Source organism: Sphaeramia orbicularis, chromosome 10 (assembly GCF_902148855.1).
Source record: "Sphaeramia orbicularis chromosome 10, fSphaOr1.1, whole genome shotgun sequence".
Classification (NCBI taxonomy): Eukaryota; Metazoa; Chordata; class Actinopteri; order Kurtiformes; family Apogonidae; genus Sphaeramia; species Sphaeramia orbicularis.
The window spans coordinates 19829588-19853858 of record NC_043966.1 but is presented as its reverse complement, the minus strand read 5'-3'; the positions used below and the strand labels follow the sequence as shown (position 1 = coordinate 19853858).

At 35.4% G+C, this 24271-nt stretch overlaps 1 protein-coding gene across 1 annotated transcript in view; it reads right to left on the bottom strand.

Annotated features, from left to right (window-relative positions):
- Positions 1–1145: 1145 nt before the first annotated feature.
- Positions 1146–24271, bottom strand: part of LOC115427568 (sodium bicarbonate transporter-like protein 11) — a 56565-nt gene continuing 33439 nt past the window's right edge. The window contains exons 9-20 of the mRNA XM_030146166.1: positions 22843–22927; positions 22588–22713; positions 22381–22494; positions 20431–20563; positions 20050–20123; positions 17246–17525; positions 13699–13805; positions 10011–10176; positions 7868–8041; positions 5451–5646; positions 4893–5062; positions 1146–1954 (exon numbers count right to left, since the gene is read on the bottom strand). Of these exons, the coding sequence (XP_030002026.1) occupies positions 1888–1954; positions 4893–5062; positions 5451–5646; positions 7868–8041; positions 10011–10176; positions 13699–13805; positions 17246–17525; positions 20050–20123; positions 20431–20563; positions 22381–22494; positions 22588–22713; positions 22843–22927 (1692 nt within the window). The 3' untranslated portion in view covers positions 1146–1887. The remainder of the gene's footprint in view (positions 1955–4892; positions 5063–5450; positions 5647–7867; positions 8042–10010; positions 10177–13698; positions 13806–17245; positions 17526–20049; positions 20124–20430; positions 20564–22380; positions 22495–22587; positions 22714–22842; positions 22928–24271) is intronic.

Genomic DNA, 24271 nt, shown 5'->3' with positions numbered 1-24271 from the left:
TGCTTCAGTGTTAAAAGACCAGACATGCGTTAGTCAGTTATTTTTAGTCTGAATATGTTGGGGATTTTTGTAGTATTATAATTATCACAGTTTCTGTAAAGATACACATTGGCTGTAAGATGACATTGACATGGTGCCTTCAATGTTTGTGTTCGTGTTACAACCCTGTCATCATTCTGTTGTCATATTTTCAATCCAAATGAGTGAATGTAAACTGTTATTAATATGAAACCAGCCTCTGCAGTATTCATGATGTTCAGAGTGTGATTATACTTTAAGCCATGTTGACACAGACAATAATTTATGTGAAAAGGAGCTTTATTTTGTTTGTCATAGCTCAGACAAGTCGAATATAATCACCTCACTATACAGACAGTTAAACAGGCCTTGAATATGCTGGTAATGCACAGGTCGATGCATTTGGACGAATAATCAGCGAAGCATTCTGTGAAATTATAACAGGTAGTCCGTGTTGAGTTAGAAAAGTGGCTCATGGTGGGAGATGAAACTAAATTACATGAAAGGAGATGAAGACTTTGGGAAATGTCTGTTCATGTTTAATGTCTGTTTAATCTTTGTCGCTTCATCATCCCAGGTTGATATGAATCTGGACCATTTTTTTCCTGTAACGTACTGGTGGGCACACATCTGTCATCAGGGAAGGGCTGAGCTGAAAAACAACCCCATGGTGAGCCTCTACTGCCATCTATTGGACCAATTTAACATTATTTTTTAAAGCTTTATCACTACAGACCTCCTTGTTTTAAGGGAAAAAAAAAAAAAAAAAAGTCCACTATACTGAAGCTCTGTGAATGCAGTCACGGAAAAAATTATAAGACCATCAAATGTTGTCAAAAACAATGGTTCTGCAATCGAGTACTAACTTCTGTGTGTATCATGTGACTAAAACAGACAGAAAAGAAAACATGGAATACCTAAAAGCACTGTTTTTGTCAGTACAGTGCCATAGATATTGATGTAAGAACTGAAGTGATTTTGGTTATTATCAAGAAAACATGGAAAATGGCTAGATATCAGCTCTGAAATTAAACTTTTTGAGCTATTTTTGTTGCTATCATTATATTTGTCCAAACAAATATCCCATTAGTTGTACCAGGTATTAAAATGAACAAAAAACTGAAAAAAACAAGGTTGGTCTAATAATTTTTTCCACAACTGTATTTCAGAAAATGAGCACGTGCTTGTTATTTATCGGTGACTGACACCTGACTGATTAATATTTGTTTTTTTATAATCAAAGAGGTTGATTCTTGTCCTTTAAAAAGCTTTATTTACTTCATAATAGATTCATTTTACACTCCAACATTGTCATGCAAAAAAAAAAAAAATTACCTTTAAAATAGCACTTTATTGTGATATGTGTCTCCTTAATGATAATAATATAATTTTCTGAAGTGGAAAAGTCATATCTGTAATCACCTCCTCAGCCTTGTACCTTAAACTGAAGTCAGACGCAGACCAAGCAACTCCAATAATATTACACAACATACGACGAAATGATATATTAAGAGAAAAAACCAATCATTATTAAAAAAAAAAAAAAAGAAACTGCATCTGCCATTTAGCAGCTGGAAACGGAAGTGTGACTGAGAAAAAAAAATAGTAAAACAGTAAATGTGTATATTGTAAAATACGATGAAGATACAGGAATGTTGCGTATTAACATCAGCTACAATGTGTGTTCAACTAGGAGAGAACAAATGAGGCGTGGAAGTGGTTATCTAACCACTTCAGCCGTCCACCAGTAGAGCACTCACATGGAAATCTTGCAGTCCAAATGCATTTCATTAACATAATCACTGAGCTCTGAGTCTGTTTCCCTTACACACAGGATAATGCATCTTTTCGTAGCGTTGCTCTTTCATTCTACATGTGCTGAGCGTCCATAATATCCAGATACTTGGCGTCGATTAGTTTAGGCAGCAAACTGGTCCTGAGATAAGACACAGAGACAAGAAATATTATTCACATCCTTCAGACATTAACTAAAACAACTACAATACAAAATTAGTAATTACATACTCAGCTGTAATCATTTATTATAGAATACTACCATCGCACTTTAACACATAAAGGCCCAGTACTACTTTGGTGGCAATTAACAAATACATTTTTCTCTCTATTTAACCTTTCCTAACCCTATAACACCAAACGTATCATATTTGATACATGAGTTTGGAAGCCCTCTACATGATCAGTGTCATATTTTTTTTTCATGAAAAGCCTGATGTATACAATTAGATACATGCAATACACAGATAATCCACCAGGGGGGAGGAATTTGTTCGCCAGAGGCCTTTCCAGTGACACTACAAGACTGTCATTAATGAGGAAGAACTGTGACAACTTTGAAAAGGAATGACCAATTTCTTAAATATGTTTGTGTTATTTTATGTTTTCGTTTGCTCTAAAATATTAATATATGAGCATTGAGACCCGATATATCAAATATGATACAAAATTGAAACTCATACATACACTCATGGAAATTGCTATTTAAAAAATACTGTGAGAGGTTGTTCAGAAGGACCAATAAAGGCTCCAGTTTCAAAGAACTGGAACCCCACCCCCCTACCCATCACCACCAAAATTTAATCATTTCTTCCTTGTGCCAGTATCCACATTTCCTGAAAATTTCATGAAAATCCATCCATAACTTTTTGAGTTATCTTGCTAAAAGACAGACAAACAAACAGACAAACCCAGATGAAAACATAATTAATAAGGAGTTAATCAGATATTCTAGTGAACAGTTGTCCAGTATTTAAACACACAGTAAATCCAAACTGTATGGCTTCTGCAGGTAAAAGTCAGAATTTAATGTAACCTTCATTTTTGGATTCAGAACACCTTAAACTCTCTTTAGTTGACTGTCTCTTAAATAATTTGGTAGGATATTAAACCAAGCTTCATAGAGAACATCCCAGAGATTTTCTTTACACTGTCTTATAATTTTCTCTGGCCAGATGGTCTCATATAATAACTTCTATCATATTTATATTCCCCTGCAACCCTCTAGAGGATTAAGCAGATCGGAAAATGAATAAATGAATGGACATCTTTTTACCCCACTCCCCAAAGGGGAGGCAAGGGGTATTGTTTTTGGTTCAGTTTGTTTGTTTATTAACACTTTAACAGCAAAACTATTGGTTGAATTCATACCAAATTTGGTTTATAGATTGCCAGTGACCAAGAATAGATCTCATTACATTTTGGGAAAAGTAGGGCAAAGTTACATTTTTTTATGAATTTTTAAAATCTTTTTTTTCTTCCATTTACTTATAATGGGCAAAATTTCAAATCACTATAAAAACGAAAATTTTAGCTCAATGTACATTGCAGAGATACAGAGATTAATTTTAGACATCACTGCAAAATATCTACGTGACAGCTTGTTTTTGAAATTTTTTGTTGATTTTTAAACCTTTTTCTTCACCCAATTACTTATAATGGGCAAAATTTCACATGTCTATGAAAACATTAATTTTGTTTAAATTTACATAAAACTTGGCACGTATACAATTTTTATATTTAACAAATATTGAATATGGATGAAAGAGTGGCTCAATGCCACAATACATGCGAGGGGCGGGGTTTGTTGCGCCTGGTACCACTTGTTTCTAAATGTATTTTTGCTTTTTAATGCTGTTTAAATATTATATTTCTTCCTGTTATTGTGATGCAGAAACTGAGAACTTCTTATGTGTGGTCATTATAACTTAAACTAAAACTTTGATGTTAACACTTGAATATCAAATCTGACCCGACGGTGACTTCAAATTACACTGTTGCCCGTAAAGTTGGAATCATTTTATTTTCAGATACATTAATCTTTTTTTTCCTGTATGTACACATCAGTAATGACCTTTGACCAGGCACAATGATTACATACTAAGTCCCAGTTAGACTTTATCTATAAAGAATTAATCACATAATTTCATGAGAAGAGGTAAAAACATCGGTGACACTTTACTTGAAGGTCTAATTTATAATGCATTAAGCGCACATTCATAAGACATTATAATGCATTTATAATGCATTCTAAAAGTCAACACAACAGTTTATGATCATGTAAAACAGCTTATACCAAGGTTAATAAAGTATTATAAGTGTAGGCATAATGTATTATAAATTCAGCTTTCATAATGTTTTATACATCCATACCAAAGTGACAACAGTGTTTGTAGGAAGAATCTCAAGTCCTGGGTTATGTAACACATTATCAATTGTATGATGTTATAACACAAATATGATGACTTACGAGCAGTATCTGCTGGCTCTAAGTAAAGTGTAAGTCAAAAATTATACATCAGAATGTTCTTAATAACTCTTTATTTTGCAAAAACAAAACATTAAAAGAACAGAGACAGTAAATCGAAGTGTTACATGTTGCTTTGTATTTAAATAAAAAATAACATGGCAGCTGTAAATCTTTGTTAATTCACACACATACTGTTTTTTTTTTGTTTTTTTTTAAATAAATATGAAATCCCTAAAATAGATGGGTATAGGAACCAGTGACAAAACCTAACAAAAGTTCCCCACCTAAAAAAATTAATTACTTCACACTGCTTTGGTATGGAGGTATAAAACATTATGAAAGCTGAATTTATAATACATTAGGCCTACACTTATAATACTTTATTAACCTTGGTATAAATTGTTGTACATGATCATAAACTGTCGTATTGACTTTTATAATGCATTATAAATGCATTATAATGTCTTATGAATGTGCGCTTAATGCATTATGAACTAGACCTTCAAGTAAAGTGTTACCAAAACATCTTATTCCAACTTTATGGACAACATTCAACATGTTTCTTCCTATAAGATGCACTCTAACCCCCTCTTGGATCAAGTCATCTCACCTGACAGGAACAAGTAGGATCATGAGAAGGGGGAAGACCATCTTCATGTAGGGTAGAGGATACATCCCAAAAGCACACAGGATGATCAGCTGGATCATCTGCAGCCCCGTGAAGTAATGCACCTTCCTCTGAGGTACACGGCGAATGTAATGAGTGGGAGGATAGGACGTCTAGACGGAGACAAGTGGGAGGATAATGTGGTTAAAAAGCAGCTTTAAGTGACACTTTGCTCCATATTTTGTTTTGCTAATGTGAAAGTAGATTTAATCAGATGCAGCACAGAATCAGTTGAAAAGGTTTTTATGCAAAACTACACCTGTTGCAGGAGCATAGATGTTGTTTTCAAAGTAAAAAGGCTTATTTCCCATGATGTTTGTTCAAATTAACTTCTGAATTTGGTTTGTTTATTGATTCTGCAAACTATAAACTAACATTACCTAACAGTTGGAGTATAAAGTTGAACTTTTTCAAGACAAAGACACAAACAAACAGGCAGACCACCACATAAAAAACTCCCCATCCAGTCCAACCTCAGCCTGTAATGTCCTTCCTGCTCACCTGCTCCTTCAGCAGCAGGGCCATGCGGTCCACCATCTGGTTTCCATCAAGTGAAGTGGCGGCGATGTAGAGGAAGAGGCCGTAGAGGACGGGCTTTGGGATCCACTGCAGAGGAACAGGCAGCATGAAGGCAGACAGGCCGATCAGGATGTTCGCCGCCAACGAGGTCAGACGTGTCTCCTTCACACTGACAATACTGTCGGACACAGAGGCCGAAAAATGGGACCAAATCACAAAACAGCATCATCATCTGATTAGAGAACCACGTACAGACTACGGAGGGGATATTCATCAGGTTTATGTCTGTTAAATGAAAATGTTCTTGTTAAATATCTTAAAGGGAGACAGACATTACAAGTTTATTTTCCATCTGCCTCTGGGACAACAAAATCTAGGATGTATTTCTATTATATCTCCTGTTGTCGATGAGGATATTATTACGGTAAATGACAGTGCGATCATTATGATGTCTGAACACTATACGATATAATAGTGACAGAATTATCACATCGTTAAATAAGACCATCAGTCCAACAATAATGACAATCAACAACAATCTAAAAACGATGTTAAGAAGTGCTGTCAGGCACAACAAACCCCATCCCTGGCACGTATTTTAACTTATTTTGGCGTTGATCCAGCTAATGTCATCATGTATTTGCATGTGCTGATGTCAGCATATCAGCTGCCTCTATATATGTCCCAAGTTTGAGGTAAATTGAAACAAAATGTATATTTTTATAGACATTTGAAATTTCGCCCATTATAAGTAAATGAAAAAAAAAAAAAGATTTTAAAAATTCATAAGAAATGTGAACTTTTAACTACTTTTCCCAAAATGTAACCACATCTATTCCGGGTCACTGGCAATCTATAAACCTAATTTGGTATGAATTCAACCGGTAGTTCAGCTGCTAGAGACATGTGAAATTTCCCCCATTATAAGTAAATGGGGATTTTTTTTTTTTTTAAATTCATAAAAAATTGAAACTTTGATCTTCTTTTCCCAAAATGTAATGACGGCTACTCTGCATCACTGGCAATCTATAAACCAAATTTGGTATAAATTCAATCAAGAGTTTTGCTGCTACAGACATTTGAAATTTTGCCCATTGTAAATAAATGGGGAAAAAATATGATTTTAAAAATTCATAAAAAATTTAAACTTTGACCTACTTTTCCCAAAATGTAGTGACATCTGTTCTGGGTCACTGGCAATCTATAAACCCAACTTGGTATGAACTCAACTAATAGTTTTGCTGCTAGAGAGTTAAGAAACAAACAAAAAAACAACCAAACCAAACCAAAAACAATAGCCCTTGCCTCCCCTTCAGGGGGCGGGGTAATGACATGAAAAACCATATAAAGACACCATCAAGAAAAACAAGTATGCATGTACAATGAATAAAATGTGGAAATTAAGGAAAAAAATTCTTATTCATATACTCTTCACTGACAGATTCATGGGCTTTCGACTGAATCACATGGCCTTCTGGGTTTTCTGTCAAACACAATATGGAAAAAAACTGCTAACGATCCTAAGCTTCTTAAAAAGACGAAATCACATCCGCAGGTAAAAACTGTATGAAACTGTCAAAAGTATTAAAATAACTAATATGAGCTTTAACCCTTTAATCTCTCCTGCATTTTGCTCTTTACAGCATTCAAATCACTGTAGCTCCTGAACTGTTTGCTCTATCCACAAAATTCACACAGCATCAGAAAACTGAGATCCTGAACTTTCCAACAGCATATAACACTTTACGGCAGTAATGTGGGACTCTATTACAAGTAGAAAAGAACTGTTTTAGAGACTTCCAAATGCCTGGAAATAACAAAATATATGAAGCCATAATATGGATACTGAATGTTCAAGACCAAAAAGCATGTTTGAGCAGATGTAAAATAGTCAAAAGTTTATTTCTGCAATCTCAAAAAGTTTAGTTATGGACATTTACAGTTGTTTCTGATTGTAAATATTTTTAAATTTCAAGTTTGTTTTTTTCTTTTTTACTAAAACACATTATTTTACGCATTTATTTTTCATATTAGTGATAATTAATGGCCAGATATTGAAAGTTAAGTTCTTCCTGAAAACAAAGGTGCAAAAGAATTGGCAAATAAAAGATTTTCTGACACTTTTATTCCAAAGAAAACATGAGGATATGAAGGCGGCCTGTTATAATGGCAGTCTTAAAAGGGTTAAGATGGGTTCCAAGGTAAATTCTTGTCCATTTCAGTGAATTTCTGCTCAAATCTGACAAAAACCCCTACTGGATAAGATGTTTTATCAACATATTTTCTATAACTTTGTCCTCCATCCAATAATTAATCACTGCATCTGATTTACTTCGTCCTTAAACTGACACCGCCACCGCCACCTGGGTGTCTTTTGTCCTTGTTCAAACTTTACTCACGTCGTGTAGAGGTGTCCGTTCTCTACGTGCTGTTCCACTTTTGCCAGCTGACGGGCGTGCAGGGAGGAATGTGGGAAGGCAGCGTGCATCCATGGCAACCCCAGACAGGACATGAGGATGTTGATGAAGCCAGTCAGCATTAAGTCCCAGTGGAACGCAGTGCCTTTTAGCAACCTGAAACAAACGATCACACGGACCGGCTTAGAGAAGATTGGACCAAAACAGAGCTTCACTTCTTATGTTTGAGCTAAAACACAGATTCAGTAACGATGCTTTCAGATTGAAATGAACATAGAGGCCGATTATCAGCTGCTTCGACATGTGAACACAGAAACACAAACAGTGTGAAGGAAAAAATGCCTCAACAGTTTACCTACATTTATCAACTCACCAATAATCATATTCCTCTGTTTGAATGTTATACAGACTATTGTTTTATCCTGTTACTGGTTAAATCCAGCTCAATATTAGACGGAATATCTTAAGTTCATAGTTACAGTAGATGTTCAAATATATATAGTTAAAGCAAGACACCTTTTCTAACGATAAACATTGTTGACAAGATTATTTTTTGTTTTTACTTATCCCATAAAAGCCCAAACATCCACCGTCGACATAAACCATCTACTGATCTAAACTATTTAATACCTGCTGATAGAATAGAATAGAATAGAATAGAATAGAATAGAATGTCTTTATTGTCATTGTAAAGGTACAGTGAAATTAAAAAGAGCAATCATCCTAGGTGCCATAAAAGAAGTATAAATAATGTATATAAAAGAGTATAAAAACTAAAATGTAAAAGGAAAACCCTGACAGCATAAATATCTAAAAAGCAGCATAAAAAAAGTGTTACTAGAAGTATAAAAGACACATGATCCACTAATCCTATCAATCCATGTAAATAATTGATATAAAATACAGTTATTCATCTTTTCATGGTCATCAGATATGACCCATTTGGACGTTCAGAGAAACGCCGTCACCTTCTCCAACATTGATTCACCAGTAAAATCCATAGAATTGGATCAATGACAATGGATGGAAATGCTTGGTTTATGTTCAATTAATGGTATATTTTGCTGAAAAAGTCACTTTTTCTGCAGTTTTCTCTGTTTTTGATATCCTCCTGAGACTTGGCATTGCATTTTTGTCCTCTGTAGGGGACAGGAGTTTCACAGCTTTACTTACAAAAAAATAAATAAAATGCTGTCCGCCGCAAAGGACATTCCATTTAAAAAAAAATAAATGAATAAAAATTGTTTCTGAAAAAACTGTTGCATCATGCTTTTTCCAAATAAAAGAAATTATTTAACCCATAAAGACTCAGTGCTACTTTTGTGGCAGTACTCATATGATTTTTTTCCCTCTAAATTTACCCTTTTTGAAGTGATTTATCACCATGTATTGTAATATTACCCTTTGAGTTTTGCATTATTTCAGTGAAAATCATGTATTTTCTTATATTTAATTTACTGATCATGTAGATGTTAATAAAAGCTCAGATTAAAGTTGAGGTTATTACATCAGAAACAGAAGAAATTGAAGAAAAAAAGTGACCTTTTCAACAAAATATATCATTGACTGAACAGAAAATAAGTGTCTCCATCCACTGTCATTGATCCAACTCAGTGGGTTTTACTGGTGAATCAATGTTGTAGAAGATGACATTGTTTCCACATTCATTACGGAGCCTCTGAACGTCCAAACGGGTCATATCTGATGACCATGAAAAGATGAAAAACTGCATTTTACACCAATTATTTACATGGATTGATAGGATTAGTAGATCAACAGTCATTAAACATTTTAGATCAGTAGATAACTTTAGACGCTGGTAGATGTTTGGGTCTTTATGAGTTAATGTAAAAAAGCCAAAACATTTACTTTCCTGGGTCTCAGGAGGATATAATAACCCTCAACTTTAATCTGAGCTTTTATGAACATCTACATGATCAGCGAAATAAATACAGGAAAAATACCTGATTTATACTGATAAAATACAAAATACAGAGGATAATATTTAAATAAATCATGATAAATCACTTAAGAAAGGTTCAATTTAGAAACAATTTCCTTTAGGCACTGATATAAAAGTAGCGCTGGGTCTTTATGGGTTAAAGACATAAAACCAGGGTCTTACTTGTGTTCTGGTACATGTGTGAGTGAAATGACGATGTTCTGGTCTATGAAGATGAGCAGCGCGAGGAGGAAGCCCAGCCCCACAGCGCTCAGTGTGTTCATCCCTGACAGCTTGTCAAATGGAGGGAAATTGAAGACTGGGCCGTTGTGGACACTGAACACAGGAACTAATGGGAGAAAATGTCAAATCAGTACAGTTTAATCTTCAAAATCAGATCAGAATCAGCATTATAAGCCAAATTTGTGCACATATAGAAGGAATCTGACTCCGGCTTAACCTTAGCTCTCAAATATTTTGGACTAAATATATGTATAAAATAAACATAGAGTAAAGAATAAAGAAATTTTTACAAAATTGTACAAGTAGTGTGACATTAATAATAGTTCAAGTATAAAAACAAATAGTGCCTTATAGAAGGATAATAGGACAATAACAAGTGGTGCCAGGCACAACAAACCCCGCCCCTCACACATTCATTCATTCATTTTCTGAACCCGCTTTATCCTCACTAGGGTCGCGGGGGTCGCTTGGAGCCTATCCCAGCTACATAGGGGCGAAGGCCGGGTACACCCTGGACAAGTCGCCAGTTCATCACAGGGCCCCCTCACACATATTGTAGCTTATTTCGGCAGACATTACAAGTTTACTTTCCATCTGCCTCTGGGACAACAAAATCTAGGATGTATTTCTATTATATCTCCTGTTGTTGATGAGTATATTATTATGGTAAATGACAGTGCGATCATTATGATGTCTGGACACTATACGATATAATAGTGACAGAATTATCACATCGTTAAATAAGAGTCCAACAACAATGACAATCAACAACAATCTAAAAACGATGTTAAGAAGTGGTGCCAGGCACAACAAACCCCGTCCCTGGCACGTATTTTAACTTATTTTGGCGTCGATCCAGCTGATGTCATCATGTCCATGCATGTGCTGATGTCAGCATATTAATTGCCTCTATGTACAGGGTGGGGAAGCAAAATTTACAATGAACATTTAGTTGTTTTTTCTCAGCAGGCACTACGTCAATTGTTTTGAAACCAAACATATATTGATGTCATAATCATACCTAACACTATTATCCATACCTTTTCAGGAACTTTTGCCCATATGAGTAATCAGGAAAGCAAACGTCAAAGAGTGTGTGATTTGCTGAATGCACTCGTCACACCAAAGGAGATTTCAAAAATAGTTGGAGTGTCCATAAAGACTGTTTATAATGTAAAGAAGAGAATGACTATGAGCAAAACTATTACGAGAAAGTCTGGAAGATACTATTAAAGAAGAATGGGAGAAGTTGTCACCCGAATATTTGAGGAACACTTGCACAAGTTTCAGGAAGCGTGTGAAGGCAGTTATTGAGAAAGAAGGAGGACACATAGAATAAAAACATTTTCTATTATGTCAGTTTTCTTGTGGCAAATAAATTCTCATGACTTTCAATAAACTAATTGGTCATACACTGTCTTTCAATCCCTGCCTCAAAATATTGTAAATTTTGCTTCCCCACCCTGTATATGTGCCAAGTTTGAAGTAAATTGAAACAAAACTGATGTTTTTATAGACATTTGAAATTCCCATTATAAGTAAATGGAAGAAGGAAAAAGATTTTAAAAATTCATTACAAAATTTGAACTTTGACCTACTTTCCCCAAAATTCAATCACATGTGTTCTGGGTCACTGGCAATCTATAAACCCAATTTGGTATGAATTCAAACAATAGTTTTGCTGCTACAGACATTTGAAGTGTCACCCATTTTAAGAAAATGGGGGGACAAAAAAGATTTTAAAATGCATTAAAAATGTAAACTTTGACCTACTTTTCCCAAAATGTAATCGGATCTATTCTGGGTCAGTGGCAGTATACAGGGTTATTCAAAAAGAATGAACCGATTTCATGATGCATTGTTTCAGTTCTCAAGCAACGTCATGGAATGAATCAGTGACCATTTGAAAGAGGAGTTTTCTGTGTTCTGAAAGGCTAACCTCTATGACCTTAAACATTGAACAACAACAGCGATCAGCTCAGTGGATCGTGATATGCTGGTACGCGTCTGGGAGGAATTCTCTTATCGCACTGATGTTGTCCGTGTTGCAGGTAGTGTCCACATTGAACACTTGTAAGACAGGAAATAAAAGTTGATTGTGAGTAGAATACTTGTGATTAGGCTGGAGTTTTCTATTGTTTTTCCTTATTAAAATAGTGTGTAATGAAATCGGTTCATTGTTTTTGAATAACGATGTGTAAACCAATTAGCACAATTAGCTTCCTTATCTATTTATTTATTTCTTCTTCTTCTTGCTCCTTTTTTTTCTTCTTCTTTCTCTTCTTCTCATTCTATCTTTTATATCTTATTCTTGCTCAGGAAAGTTAGTGTAGTTTTAGAATGTATTGTATGTATTGAATGTATTTTATGTATTTGGATGAAGCCGTTCAATCTGAGCAGACTTTTCTATATCTGTCATGTTTAACAGTTTTCTTCCAGTATATTATGACTTTGTAATCTAAGTAATGTTTGGTATGCTAGTTAATCTTTAGTCGTTAACAGATGGAAATTAGCTTCTCTGCTAAATCTGGTGCACGCATCTTGTTCTTTGTAACTAATGCCGATACACACTGTCCTGTAACGAAATAAATAAATACAAATGCCAAATTTGGTAAGAATTCAATCAATAGTTTTGCAGCTAAAGTGTTAACAAATAAACAAACCGAACCAAAAACAATACCCCTTGCCTCCTCTTTGGGGGGCGGGGTAATAATAATAATCATATCAAATTGACATGTCAAACAAATACTGTGAAAAAGTGTCAAACAGTGAATTAAGCTTTGATTTCTTCTGTACTAAACACTCCACTCCAGTGTCTTGCCCTGCATGGATCTAAAACCGGTGTTTGTTTGTTTTTTTTCTTCTTTTCTTTTTTGTTGAAAGCTCTTTTTTTTGTTTCTTCCCCTTCCATCAGAGATGAATGAATGAATGAATGAATGAAATCTTTATTTCGAGCATGTAAACAATGAAATCAAAACAAGAATCAACCAACAAAATATAAGTGCTGGTACAAAAATGACTGATAAGCAAACAAACGACTAAACAAACAAATAAATAAATAAATAATAGTAAATAATAATAACAATAATAATACAAATGAAATGAAATTATACATGCTCGAAAAGGAGTAGGAAGAAGTAAAAACTTATGTACTCCTACCCCCAATTTCTATTCCTTATGATCATTATATAGCAATTATTATTTTGTATGAATAATAATAATAATAATAATAACAATACAAATGAAATGAAATTATACATGCTCGAAAAGGAGTAGGAAGAAGTAAAAACTTATGTACTCCTACCCCCAATTTCTGTTCCTTATGATCATTAAATAGCAATTATTATTTTGTATGAATAATAATAATAATAATAATAATAATAATAATAACAACTATAATAATAACAACAACAATACTAGTATAACAATATCGCACATCCTTTTTCCATTTACACTAATGTGATAATACCCATTTATAACATTTCCTACCAGATATTAATAAAAACTAAAAAGAACAAAAACAAAACATTTATGAACTGTGAAAGCTTCCCCACTCTAAGGTTGTGACTTTAGGTCTCAAGTGTGTTCTTCTTCTGTCACTTCTTTTATTTGACAGATCTTTACTCACGCTGTATGTCGAGGAAAAGGTAGGAGCCGATGAATGAGAACACCACCACAGAGATAGGCAGAGCGCAGTCTGAGACCACCTCTCTGACTTTACCGTTCAGATACGGGCTGAAGGGAAAAGAAGCAACACTTATTTTAACATTATGCAATTCTGATGTAATAAACCCTGCATTTACATTTACAGTTCTCACTACACTCTGAGCTTGAGAGGATCAAATACTAAAACTTTGCCACAGAGTCAGACACAGAAGTATACTGAGGCAAAGTTCCATTTATCTAAGCCGTGTATGACATTATTGTACCTGCAGGGCTGAAATCACTGTGTATGACTCATAGCCTGATGTTTGACTCCTGGGATGTGGATTCTTTATAAACCTTAAAGCTACAGAGTTGAAATAAAAAAGCAGAACTAGACTTAATTAAAATGTCCTTTATCAGCTGCTGTGTTTAACAGTGCCATCTAGTGGCTTTCAGAGGCTGTGGTTTTATATATTATTATTTATTTTAATTTTTTTTTTTTTTTAATTTACACAGCTAGTGTCTAAATTAGAAATGGAGTAATTGCTTTAGCTGATGGGATGTTTTAAAAAATATAAAAACAATGTTAGTGGCTGATTTGAGGTTTCTAAATTAGAACCTTGAGCAAAACTAAAAATTCAAAAAAAAAAAAATCATTCTTTTTTCAGTCATACAGTTTAACCCTTTCATGCATGAATTATGAGAACCTTAGTCAATATTTTTTTCTTGAGTGTTTTTATTCCTCTTTAGGCATGAAAAAAAAAATGCAATAGAAAATTTTTTTTTTTATGAACCTATTTTTCGTGGAGTTACAAAAATGTCCACTTAGCTGGACACCATGCGTTTGATTTTTGACGCAAAGAAACATGTATTTAAAACTCATCATCAGAAAGTGATATACTGTGTGAAAACTATGAGATAAAACATTTTTAATGCCGCTGATCTGATGTTTTCTCACATTTTATCCTACTCAAATACTAGTTATTACTCATTTCATGGAGATAATATCCTCCTGAGACCCAGGAAATTGACAATTTTAGCTTTTTTATACTAAAAAATTGTCTTGATTGGAAACTGCATAATGCAAGTTTTTTCAGATACATTTTTAAAATAATTTTTATTGATTGATTGATTTTTTTTTTAATGGAATGTCCTTTGCAATACACATCATTTTTAGTTAAACTGTCAAACTTTTGTCCCCTATAGACGACACATTGCATTGCTGGGTCTCAGGAGGATATGCAAAAAACAAAAAAAACAAAAAAACAACTTTTTGTTTCAGAAAACGGTTAATTACAATCTCATAACAATTAGAAAATGATTTCCACTCAAACATGTTACTGCAGATCAGATTTATCAAGAACAGCAAAGTTACAGTAATGGTGTGAATGTCAGTGTATTATTATGGGATGGTGCATAAGTGTCCACTGTGTTGGCTGATATGGAACTAAAATAACAAAACCCATGAATATACATAATATAAGAGAACAGCTGGAGAATAACTGTCCACTGGAGTGACCGCTGTGCATGAAAGGGTTAATATTCAGCTGAGTAATTACTTCGACTTCGATGTTGAATTTAACAAGTATCTGGTGTCTAATGTAGTTGATTATTACTTTTAGATGCATGAAAAAACTAAATGTGAAATTAAAACGCATCATTTCAGTGGTTTGTTATGAATGTCACAACAATCATCATGACACAAATGAGTTTTGCTGCTGTTTGTGTGATAACGTTCCCTCTAATGCAGTTTCTGTTAAATGAAAGTGATGTTGGAAACAAAATCACACTTTATTTTTCACATGTTGATCAAGTTTGGCTCAGAATGGATTGAATTTGATTGATTTAGATTCACAATGGCAGGTACTGATTTTTAGAGATTTAATACTGGTCATTAAACAGGATAATCATTGGTATAATATATATTCATAACATATGGGGCGGATCACAAAGAATAGAATAGAATAGAATAGAATAGAATAGAATAGAATAGAATAGAATAGAATAGAATAGAATAGCGTCTTTGAGTACTTAGAAAAGCGCAATATAAAACTGATGTATTATTATTATTATTATTATTAGAATAGAATAAGTGATGGAGCTACATGCATGATAAAGAAGGCATCAATCCTGTAAAAACTGTCTCTTAAGTCACTTCTGTACTGAATGCAACATTAATATCTGAACTCAACTCCATTTTTGGGTACTTACTCCCATTTCTTTCCTGTTTTATGATCCACCTGTCAGACATATTTTGCTTGATTGGTCCTTTTCACTCAAACACTAAACATTAAAACAGGCCCCTCCCTGCACTGATTCATCCAAACCACTGCTGGGTTACAGCTCGGTGATGGATGTTTGCATTAGGATGTTTTCAGTCCCTGCAGTAAAATAGGACTGTTCCAGATCGATGCCTGATAATCAATGCCTGTTGGTGTTTATCATCAAGATATGACAAGTGCTGTAACCAAAAACATATTTAAGAGAAACTGGAAAGAGTATTTGGGGATTATTAATGAGTGAGGATTCTATTCTATCCTCATCTGTCTCTGTCTGTCTGTCTGTCTGTCTGTCTGTCTGTCTGTCTGTCTATCCATCCATCCATCTAATCTGTCTGTCTGTCTCTCTATCCATCCATCCATCTTGCTATCTGTCCATCTATCCGTTCATCCGTCTATCTGTCTGTCTGTCCATTCGTCCGTCTATCTTGCTATTTGTTCATCTATCCGTCCATCTGTCTGTGTGTCTGTCTGTCCGTCTCTCTATCATCCATCCATCCATCCATCCATCCATCCTGCTATTTGTCCATCTATCCGTCCATCCATCTACCTATCCGTCCGTCTGTCCATCCATCCGTCTGTCTGTCCGTCCATCCGTCTGTCTATCTTGCTATCTGTCCATCTATCATCTATCTATCTCTCTGTCTGTCTGTCCGTCTCTCTATCCATCTGTCCGTCTGTCCATCCGTCCATCCATCTGTCCATCCATCCATCTATCTATCCGTCCGTCAGTCCATTCATCCGTCTATCGGTCTGTCTGTCCGTCCGTCTGTCTATCTTGCTCCCTGTCCGTCTATCTATCTATCTATCTATCTATCTATCTATCTATCTATCTATCTATCTATCTATCTATCTATCTATCTATCTATCTATCTATCTATCTATCTATCTATCTATCTATCTATCTATCTATCTATCTATCTATCTATCTCTTTGTCTCTCTGTCTGTCTGTCTGTCTGTCTGTCGATCCATCTTGCTATCTGTCCATCTATCCATCCATCTCTATCTATCCGTCCGTCTGTCCATCTGTCTGTCTGTCTTTGTCCATCCCTCACTCACTCACTCACTCACTCACTCACTGTCTTCTTGAAATATTAAAAAAACTGTCGTGTAGCATGTCTATAGATACCCTGCCTGTCATTTTTCTTTTTCTTTTTTTGTCGTGCTGTCATTCTTCTGTTCAATTAGGAAGGGGGTTCTTGGAGAAGTTCACAGATTAGAAGTGACATGTCCTAAATACAGTAACAAACCTCCTCTTGATAAGGTAGAGTAAATAACCAAACGCCAGCGTCCCCAACATGAGCAGCAGACAGAGGACGGGTCTTTCTCTCGTACACAACACCAGAGACTCAGGCAGGGTGATTGACGTGTGTCCGTCCAAATGTCCCGCCTCTGACGCCGTCTCATTGTGAAGCTCGGGTGTGTTTAACGTCTGGTTGTTCATCTTCTCAAGAATCTCTTTAATCTGCTCAAGCACCACGGTACTGTTTGACGTTGCCAGTGTGGGTCCATGGTAGTAATGTTGAAAAACTAGGAAAGAGTGAAGAAAAACACAATGACAAACCCAAACAAGATTTAGATAAGTATACAGAACTGTATATGTCTTCTTTGTTGGAGACACGTTAAGTTTTTTTTGTTTTTTTTTCAAGCTGTTAAGGTCAAAGGCAGAGGTCTCAAACATGCCGCCTGGGGGCCAAATCCAGCCCGCCAAAGGGTCCTGTGAAATGCAAAAATTAAACTGAAGATATTAATCATTTTAGTTCAGGTTCCACATACAGACCCATTTAATCTCGAGTAGGTAGTAGGATCAGTAAAATACTAATACCTACAGGGTGGGGAAGCAAAATTTACAATATTTTGAGGCAGGGATTGAAAGACAGTGTATGACCAATGAGTTTATTGAAAGTCATGAGAATTTATTTGCCACAAGAAAATGTACATAATAGAAAATGTTTTTATTCTATGTATCCTCCTTCTTTCTCAATAACTGCCTTCACACGCTTCCTGAAACTTGCGAAAGTGTTCCTCAAATATTCGGGTGACAACTTCTCCCATTCTTCTTTAATAGTATCTTCCAGACTTTCTCGTAGTAGTTTTGCTCATAGTCATTCTCTTTTTTACATTATAAACAGTCTTTATGGACACTCCAACTATTTTTGAAATCTCCTTTGGTGTGACGAGTGCATTCAGCAAATCACACACTCTTTGACGTTTGCTTTCCTGATTACTCATATGGGCAAAAGTTTCTGAAAAGGTATGGATAATAGTGTTAGGTATGATTATGACATCAATATATGTTTGGTTTCAAAACAATTGACATAGTGCCTGCTGAGGAAAAACAACTAAATGTTCATTGTAAATTTTGCTTCCCCACCCTGTATACCTAATACCTATAAATACTAACAACTCACCATTTTTCTCTTTGTAAATGTAATATTTAATGTCATTTTACTGTATTTACACTCAAACAAACTATCATTTTACAAAAACGCAAATAACCTGAACAAATATGGACATTTTGAAATGTCTGAAGAGCAAGTTTACCAATATTCTGCCTGTTATTAAATGTTTTGTGTATTTGTAGATCCACTGTGATCTGGAAGTTGTAATTTACATGTGTAAATGATAAACTGAAGCACAATATTGTTAAAATTGCACTTACATTTCTTAAGAAATTTCTTAAGAAAGCTTGTTCATATTATTCACATTTCACATTTCTCAATGTGAAGTTGCTACTTTACAATGTTATATGTACTCCATGTGTCTCCCCCTACCTCCCCCCTTTCCCCCAGTCTCTCTCTATCTCTATCGCTCTCTCTTTTCTCCTTCTTTACTCTTGCTCTTTAACCCCAACTGGTCAAAGCAGACGGCCATCCTTCAGGAGTCTGGGTCTGCTCCAGGTTTCTGCTGTTAAAGGGAAGTTTTTCCTTGCCACTGTCACCAGTCACAAGTGTTTGTTCCTGGAGGATTCTGTTAGGTTTCTGTAAATTTGATTTGATTTTGATTTGATAAAGCACTTTGTGACTCTGTCTGTGAAAAGCGCTCTATAAATACATTTACTTATTGTTTTAAAGAATAGTTGGTAAATTTAAACATTTTCATCACATAATTAAACTTTTTTCACTCTAAAACATAGAAGAAAGTTTGGAGTTGACATTATTTATATATTACTATGTTATTATTTCACTGGTCTGGCCCTCTTCAGTTCAAATTTGGCTTAATGTGGCCCCTGAACTAAAATGACCTTGACACCCCTGATCTAAGGCCAGTGTTGGGTATAATAAATATGGAGATACGGATATGGGCAGAAATATATCCCACTAGAAACTGTGTTTGAATAATTTATTTTTGCATTTGAATTGTTTAAATAAAATAACTGTATTGAAAAACTGAAAATTTAAAAAAGAAAAGTGAAATGTGGGAACTGAATGTGGAAGTAGAGTTGAATTTTTAGCCAGTATAAATAATTAAATTTCACATTTATTAGAATCCACTTCCAAACGAATACATTCAGTATCAAATTATGTGATTCACATTTCTTTTTTCAACCCAATTACTAAGAATTAACTGTAAATAAGTCAAATTCATTCATTATACAGCATATATATATTCTTGTTCCTGCACAACTTCTGCATAAATTGCCTTTGCATTTTAATTCTGAGTATATTTCTTGGCAGTTTGGTACATGAAGCACACAGACTTTGCACTGCATTCACACTTTAGTATAAAAGTAAAACAGCCTAAGGCATCAAGGGAAAGAAAGAAAGCTCCAAAGACTGCACCATATGCTCGTATTTCTCTTTCCTGTGTGATAAACCCTTGTGGAAAACATATAAACAGATGCAATATGAGACTACAATATATTAACATTTTAGGCTTGTCTATTTTTCCACAACACCCAGGGGTGCTTAGTCAATATCATGCTGGCTATTTGCTGTTCTGCTTTATCTGCAACAAACAAGAAGCAGACATTTCTTTGCACAGCAGCAAAATACGTCTTTCTTCAGATGAATTCAAAGCATGTTTGATGTAGTCCGACCTTGGTGTGACTCACTTTTGACGGTGCCTTTCACCGCATCCCCGACAAATGCTATAGAGATGAACAAAGCAATGACTTCTTCTGTTGAGCTGAGAGATAATGGAAATAAAAGAGTCATGGTGTGATCATTCATGTTTTATCAACACAGACTTTTTCAATACAAGAGCAGACATAACAGTGCATTCAAGGCGAACTGATGGCTGCGATAGTGGGAGTGTATATTAAACGGAATGAATAATTGTGGCTGAAAACAGGAAGTCAAAACAGATGTGTCTTTCCTTATCGGTGACCTCACCTCAGTGCACGGCCACACAGTTCACTTCCACATATTAGGAATACGAGTCTTGAGATATGTCACTGTAACAAATGCTGCTCGAAAGAGGCAGGAGTATTTACCGCTTGAAGAGTTTCATCAGCAGACTGACATTGAACAAGCCACCGAGGATGAGGAACAAACTGTTCCATAAACCGATGCAGGCATAGAAAGCGTCGAAGTCGAGGTCGTAGTCATCACAGATGCCCCTGATCACTGGAAAACACATGTATACGAGTGTCAGAACATGTTTTCACATCCTTTACAACTACCCTATGAGTACAAGTTGTAATCTGATCCAACATGTGGACTAAAAATGTCAAATATTCCCTTAAAATATAAACATGTGGTCAAATATACAGTGGTCAGCAAGTCAAGTAAATACAAATAAATATAATCAGCTGTAAAATGGTCCATGTTAGGGTTTAATTCTTATATATTGCTGTGTTAATTTGTTGAATTGTACTGATCTAGACAACTTCACACTTGACCTGTGGTACATTTAATAATAACACTGACGTAATGTTATCATGTTCTTTTACTACTTAGTTAGCAACACTAAACACATTGGAATGTCTTAGAATATGATGAATCAATGCACATTAAACTACCAGCAAAGTACCTTTCATATCTACGTCAATAAAAGCAACATGCACATTAATGAAACAGTAATATTGATCCAAAAACATCATATATAACAATAAAACACTGACAGAGACCATTGTACTGGACAATCAACACATTTGTTCAAGACCAGTAGCTCTAGAAAAAACAAAAGCACAAGCTTTAGTGTTTACAGATATGTGTTTGTGTAAAATTAACATGCACATTCATTTTAGAAACTACTGACATATTGTCACTTAGAGCATTTCTTTGCAGAAAATCACAAGTGCATGGTGAAAATAACAAAAAAATCTTGAAAAATGCACAAAGCAAGTGTGTATTCATTTTAACAACAAAACATTCATGTTTTAATTCTGGAGGAGTATTTGGTTGAAAAATCCTGATTTTCAGCTGCATCTTTTCATGCTTCTTTGCATCTTCTCCAGATTACCATTGGTGCTTAATGTTACTCTTGGCCAAAAATGGAAGCAGCTTGGCTTTGTCTGACAGCGAGTGGCCGACTATCATCAGGTTTTCAATGGGATTCATGTCTGGAAAGCTCAAGCGGGCCGTTAATTTTTTCCAGAGCTGTATGTTTTGCTGGTAATATTGGCATATTTGTTTAGTCTTAGTACTATTACTGAAGGATCTAAACTTAAGTTTATTTATTACCCCGCCCCCTGAAGGGGAGGCAAGGGGTATTGTTTTTGGTTCAGTTTGTTTGTTTGTTTGTTTGTTTGTTAACACTCTGGCAACAAAACTATTGGTTGAATTCATACCAAATTGGGTTTATAGATCACCAGTGATTCAGAATAGATATGATTACATTTTGGTTAAAGTAGGTTAAAGTTAAAATTTTTTATGAATTTTTCAAAAAAACATTTCCCATTTACTTATAACGAGCAAAATTTCACATTTCTATAGCAGCAAAACTATTGGTTGAATTCATACCAAATTTTATTTATAGATTGCCAGTGACCCAGAATAAATGTGATTATATTTTGGGAAAAGTAGGTCAAAGTTCAATTTTTTTGGGAATTTTTTACATCTTTTTTTCTTCCGTTTACTTATAACGCGTGAAATTTCAAATGTCTATAAAAACGTCAATTTTGTTTCAATTTACCTCAAACTTGACACATATATAGAGGCAACTGATATGCTGACATCAGCACACGCAAAGACATGATGACATCAGCTGGATTGATGCCAAAATAAGCTACAATACGTGTGAGGGGCGGGGTTTGTTGTGCCTGGCACCACTTGTTTTACTTAATTTCATTCATAAGATAAAAGAAGGGCACAGAAAACAAAAAGTTACTTTTACATCACCAAAGTGACCACATTATGAGTGAAAAGGAAACGTTGTGATATACTTCTAGAATCTCTTTAATGACACAAATCATAGTAAATATATACCTTTACATACTCACCACTGATAAAGATGGCCAGTGGCGCAGTGGTCAGTGGAATGACAAGCGGAGATCCAGCAAACAAAGAATAAATAACTCCCCCAATGCTCTGACCAACAATTGTCTTCTGAACATCTGTCAAAAATGAAAGGAAAACACTATTTGTGGCAAGTGTTAGGACATAGTGCTATAACATGATGATGTGCAAATAAAGATAGAGATCCGTACCAATCTCTCCTCTTGTGCTCTCGTCGTTCAATGAGCCAAAAGCAATAGCAGGCAGCAGAATGGCAATGTAGAGGAAAATAGCCGTGGTAGTGTACTTCAGCAGAGAGCGGTCTTTCCCCGTTATACCTTGATGGATTATTTAAAGGATTGACTTAACCAAGCACAGGAACCAACAAAAGCAAGCCTAGAGGCCAGGCCTTATCTTAAAAAGCAACATCTCACTAAAGTAGCAGGACTGTAAGATTATGTTAATACCATCTGTGAAGTCTGACGGGTAGAGTGGGAGTCTGCGACGGAGGTCATCATAAATACCTTTACCAAATTTGAAGAAATCTATGCACTGTGAAGAAAAGTCACAATTTCAGTCAGGACAACATTCCACTTAAGCTAGATGTCACCAGGCATTACACTGTAACCCTTGTTGTAAATGCAGTCTCCAAACGAACAACTGGATTAGCGGTCCGTCGCACTCGCTGCTTCGGAGGAAATTATAGTGATCTCAGGAGGCAGAGGCAACAATCACTGTCAGTGATTGTTAAAAAAAAAAGGCTCCATCTGTCATCGAAGAATCAAAACACAACAGTTGAGCAGCTCAGGTCTTTTTGCATGACATTTAAAGGAGTGATATTTTGCTATTTCAAATGGAATTATGCATTTTAAAACATTCCCCTGTGGTCTACATAAACTGTAAATGCAATGCTTGCATCTGAATTCTTCATTAAAGATAGGGTAGGAGATCCTGGAAAAACGGTTCGAGCAAGCTGCATTTTGAAAACACACCATTCAAAAGTCCAAACCCCTTTCTTCATACTTCCCCCTGAAGCCACGCCTCCAGAATACCAGAAAGTGCAATGCTTGTTCCTGAGGGTTTCATGCGTGGCATTAATTGCCCCCCCACCACCACCACCACCACCAGCAGCTCGCCGGTGAACTTCACATCCTAATATAGCTAGTATAGTTAGCCAAGCTCTGGCTCTGTTTCCTGTACAAGCCTCTGAGAACACATGATTCGTGTATGAAGAGGGGTTCGCACTGAGGGGGGAGGGACAAACGGCACTTAAGTTTGATAGACAAATCACCCTTCAATTATTTCAATGGGTCACTTAAAATGATTGGATGATGTTTTTTCAGTCCTGTCCGTTCCACAGACGATTAAATTTTTTCATTTTTGTGTTAGAGGATTTAATTAATTGGTGGCAATCGGGGTGTGAAGAGGATTTTAAGTAGGGATGTCCGATAATATCGACCCACCGATATTATCGGCCCGATATTGGCATAAAAATGTAATATCGGTGAATATCGTTATCGTTTTTTTTGCCTATCATTAAAACCGATAAAATAATGCCTTGATTTTGCCGGCATTTACCGACGCGTAAATGAAGCATTGTTTGTAGCTGAAAGAAATGTGCAGTTTTCAAAATAGTACAGTAGAGTTGCCACACTAATAGACTCATGGAGGGAGGGAGAGAAAATAAATAAATATGGCATTTTTTCCACAACTTAAGTTGAAGTATGTATTCTTTGCACAGACAGTGTTTACATTTTGAAACCCTTGTTGCATTTGAGAATGCATCCAATGGGGCATCACAATAAAATTAGGCATGATGTGTTCATTCCATGACAGGCGATATGTGATGTTACCTAGAATTAGTTTAATATCCCACATATATTGGCAGCGGTATCG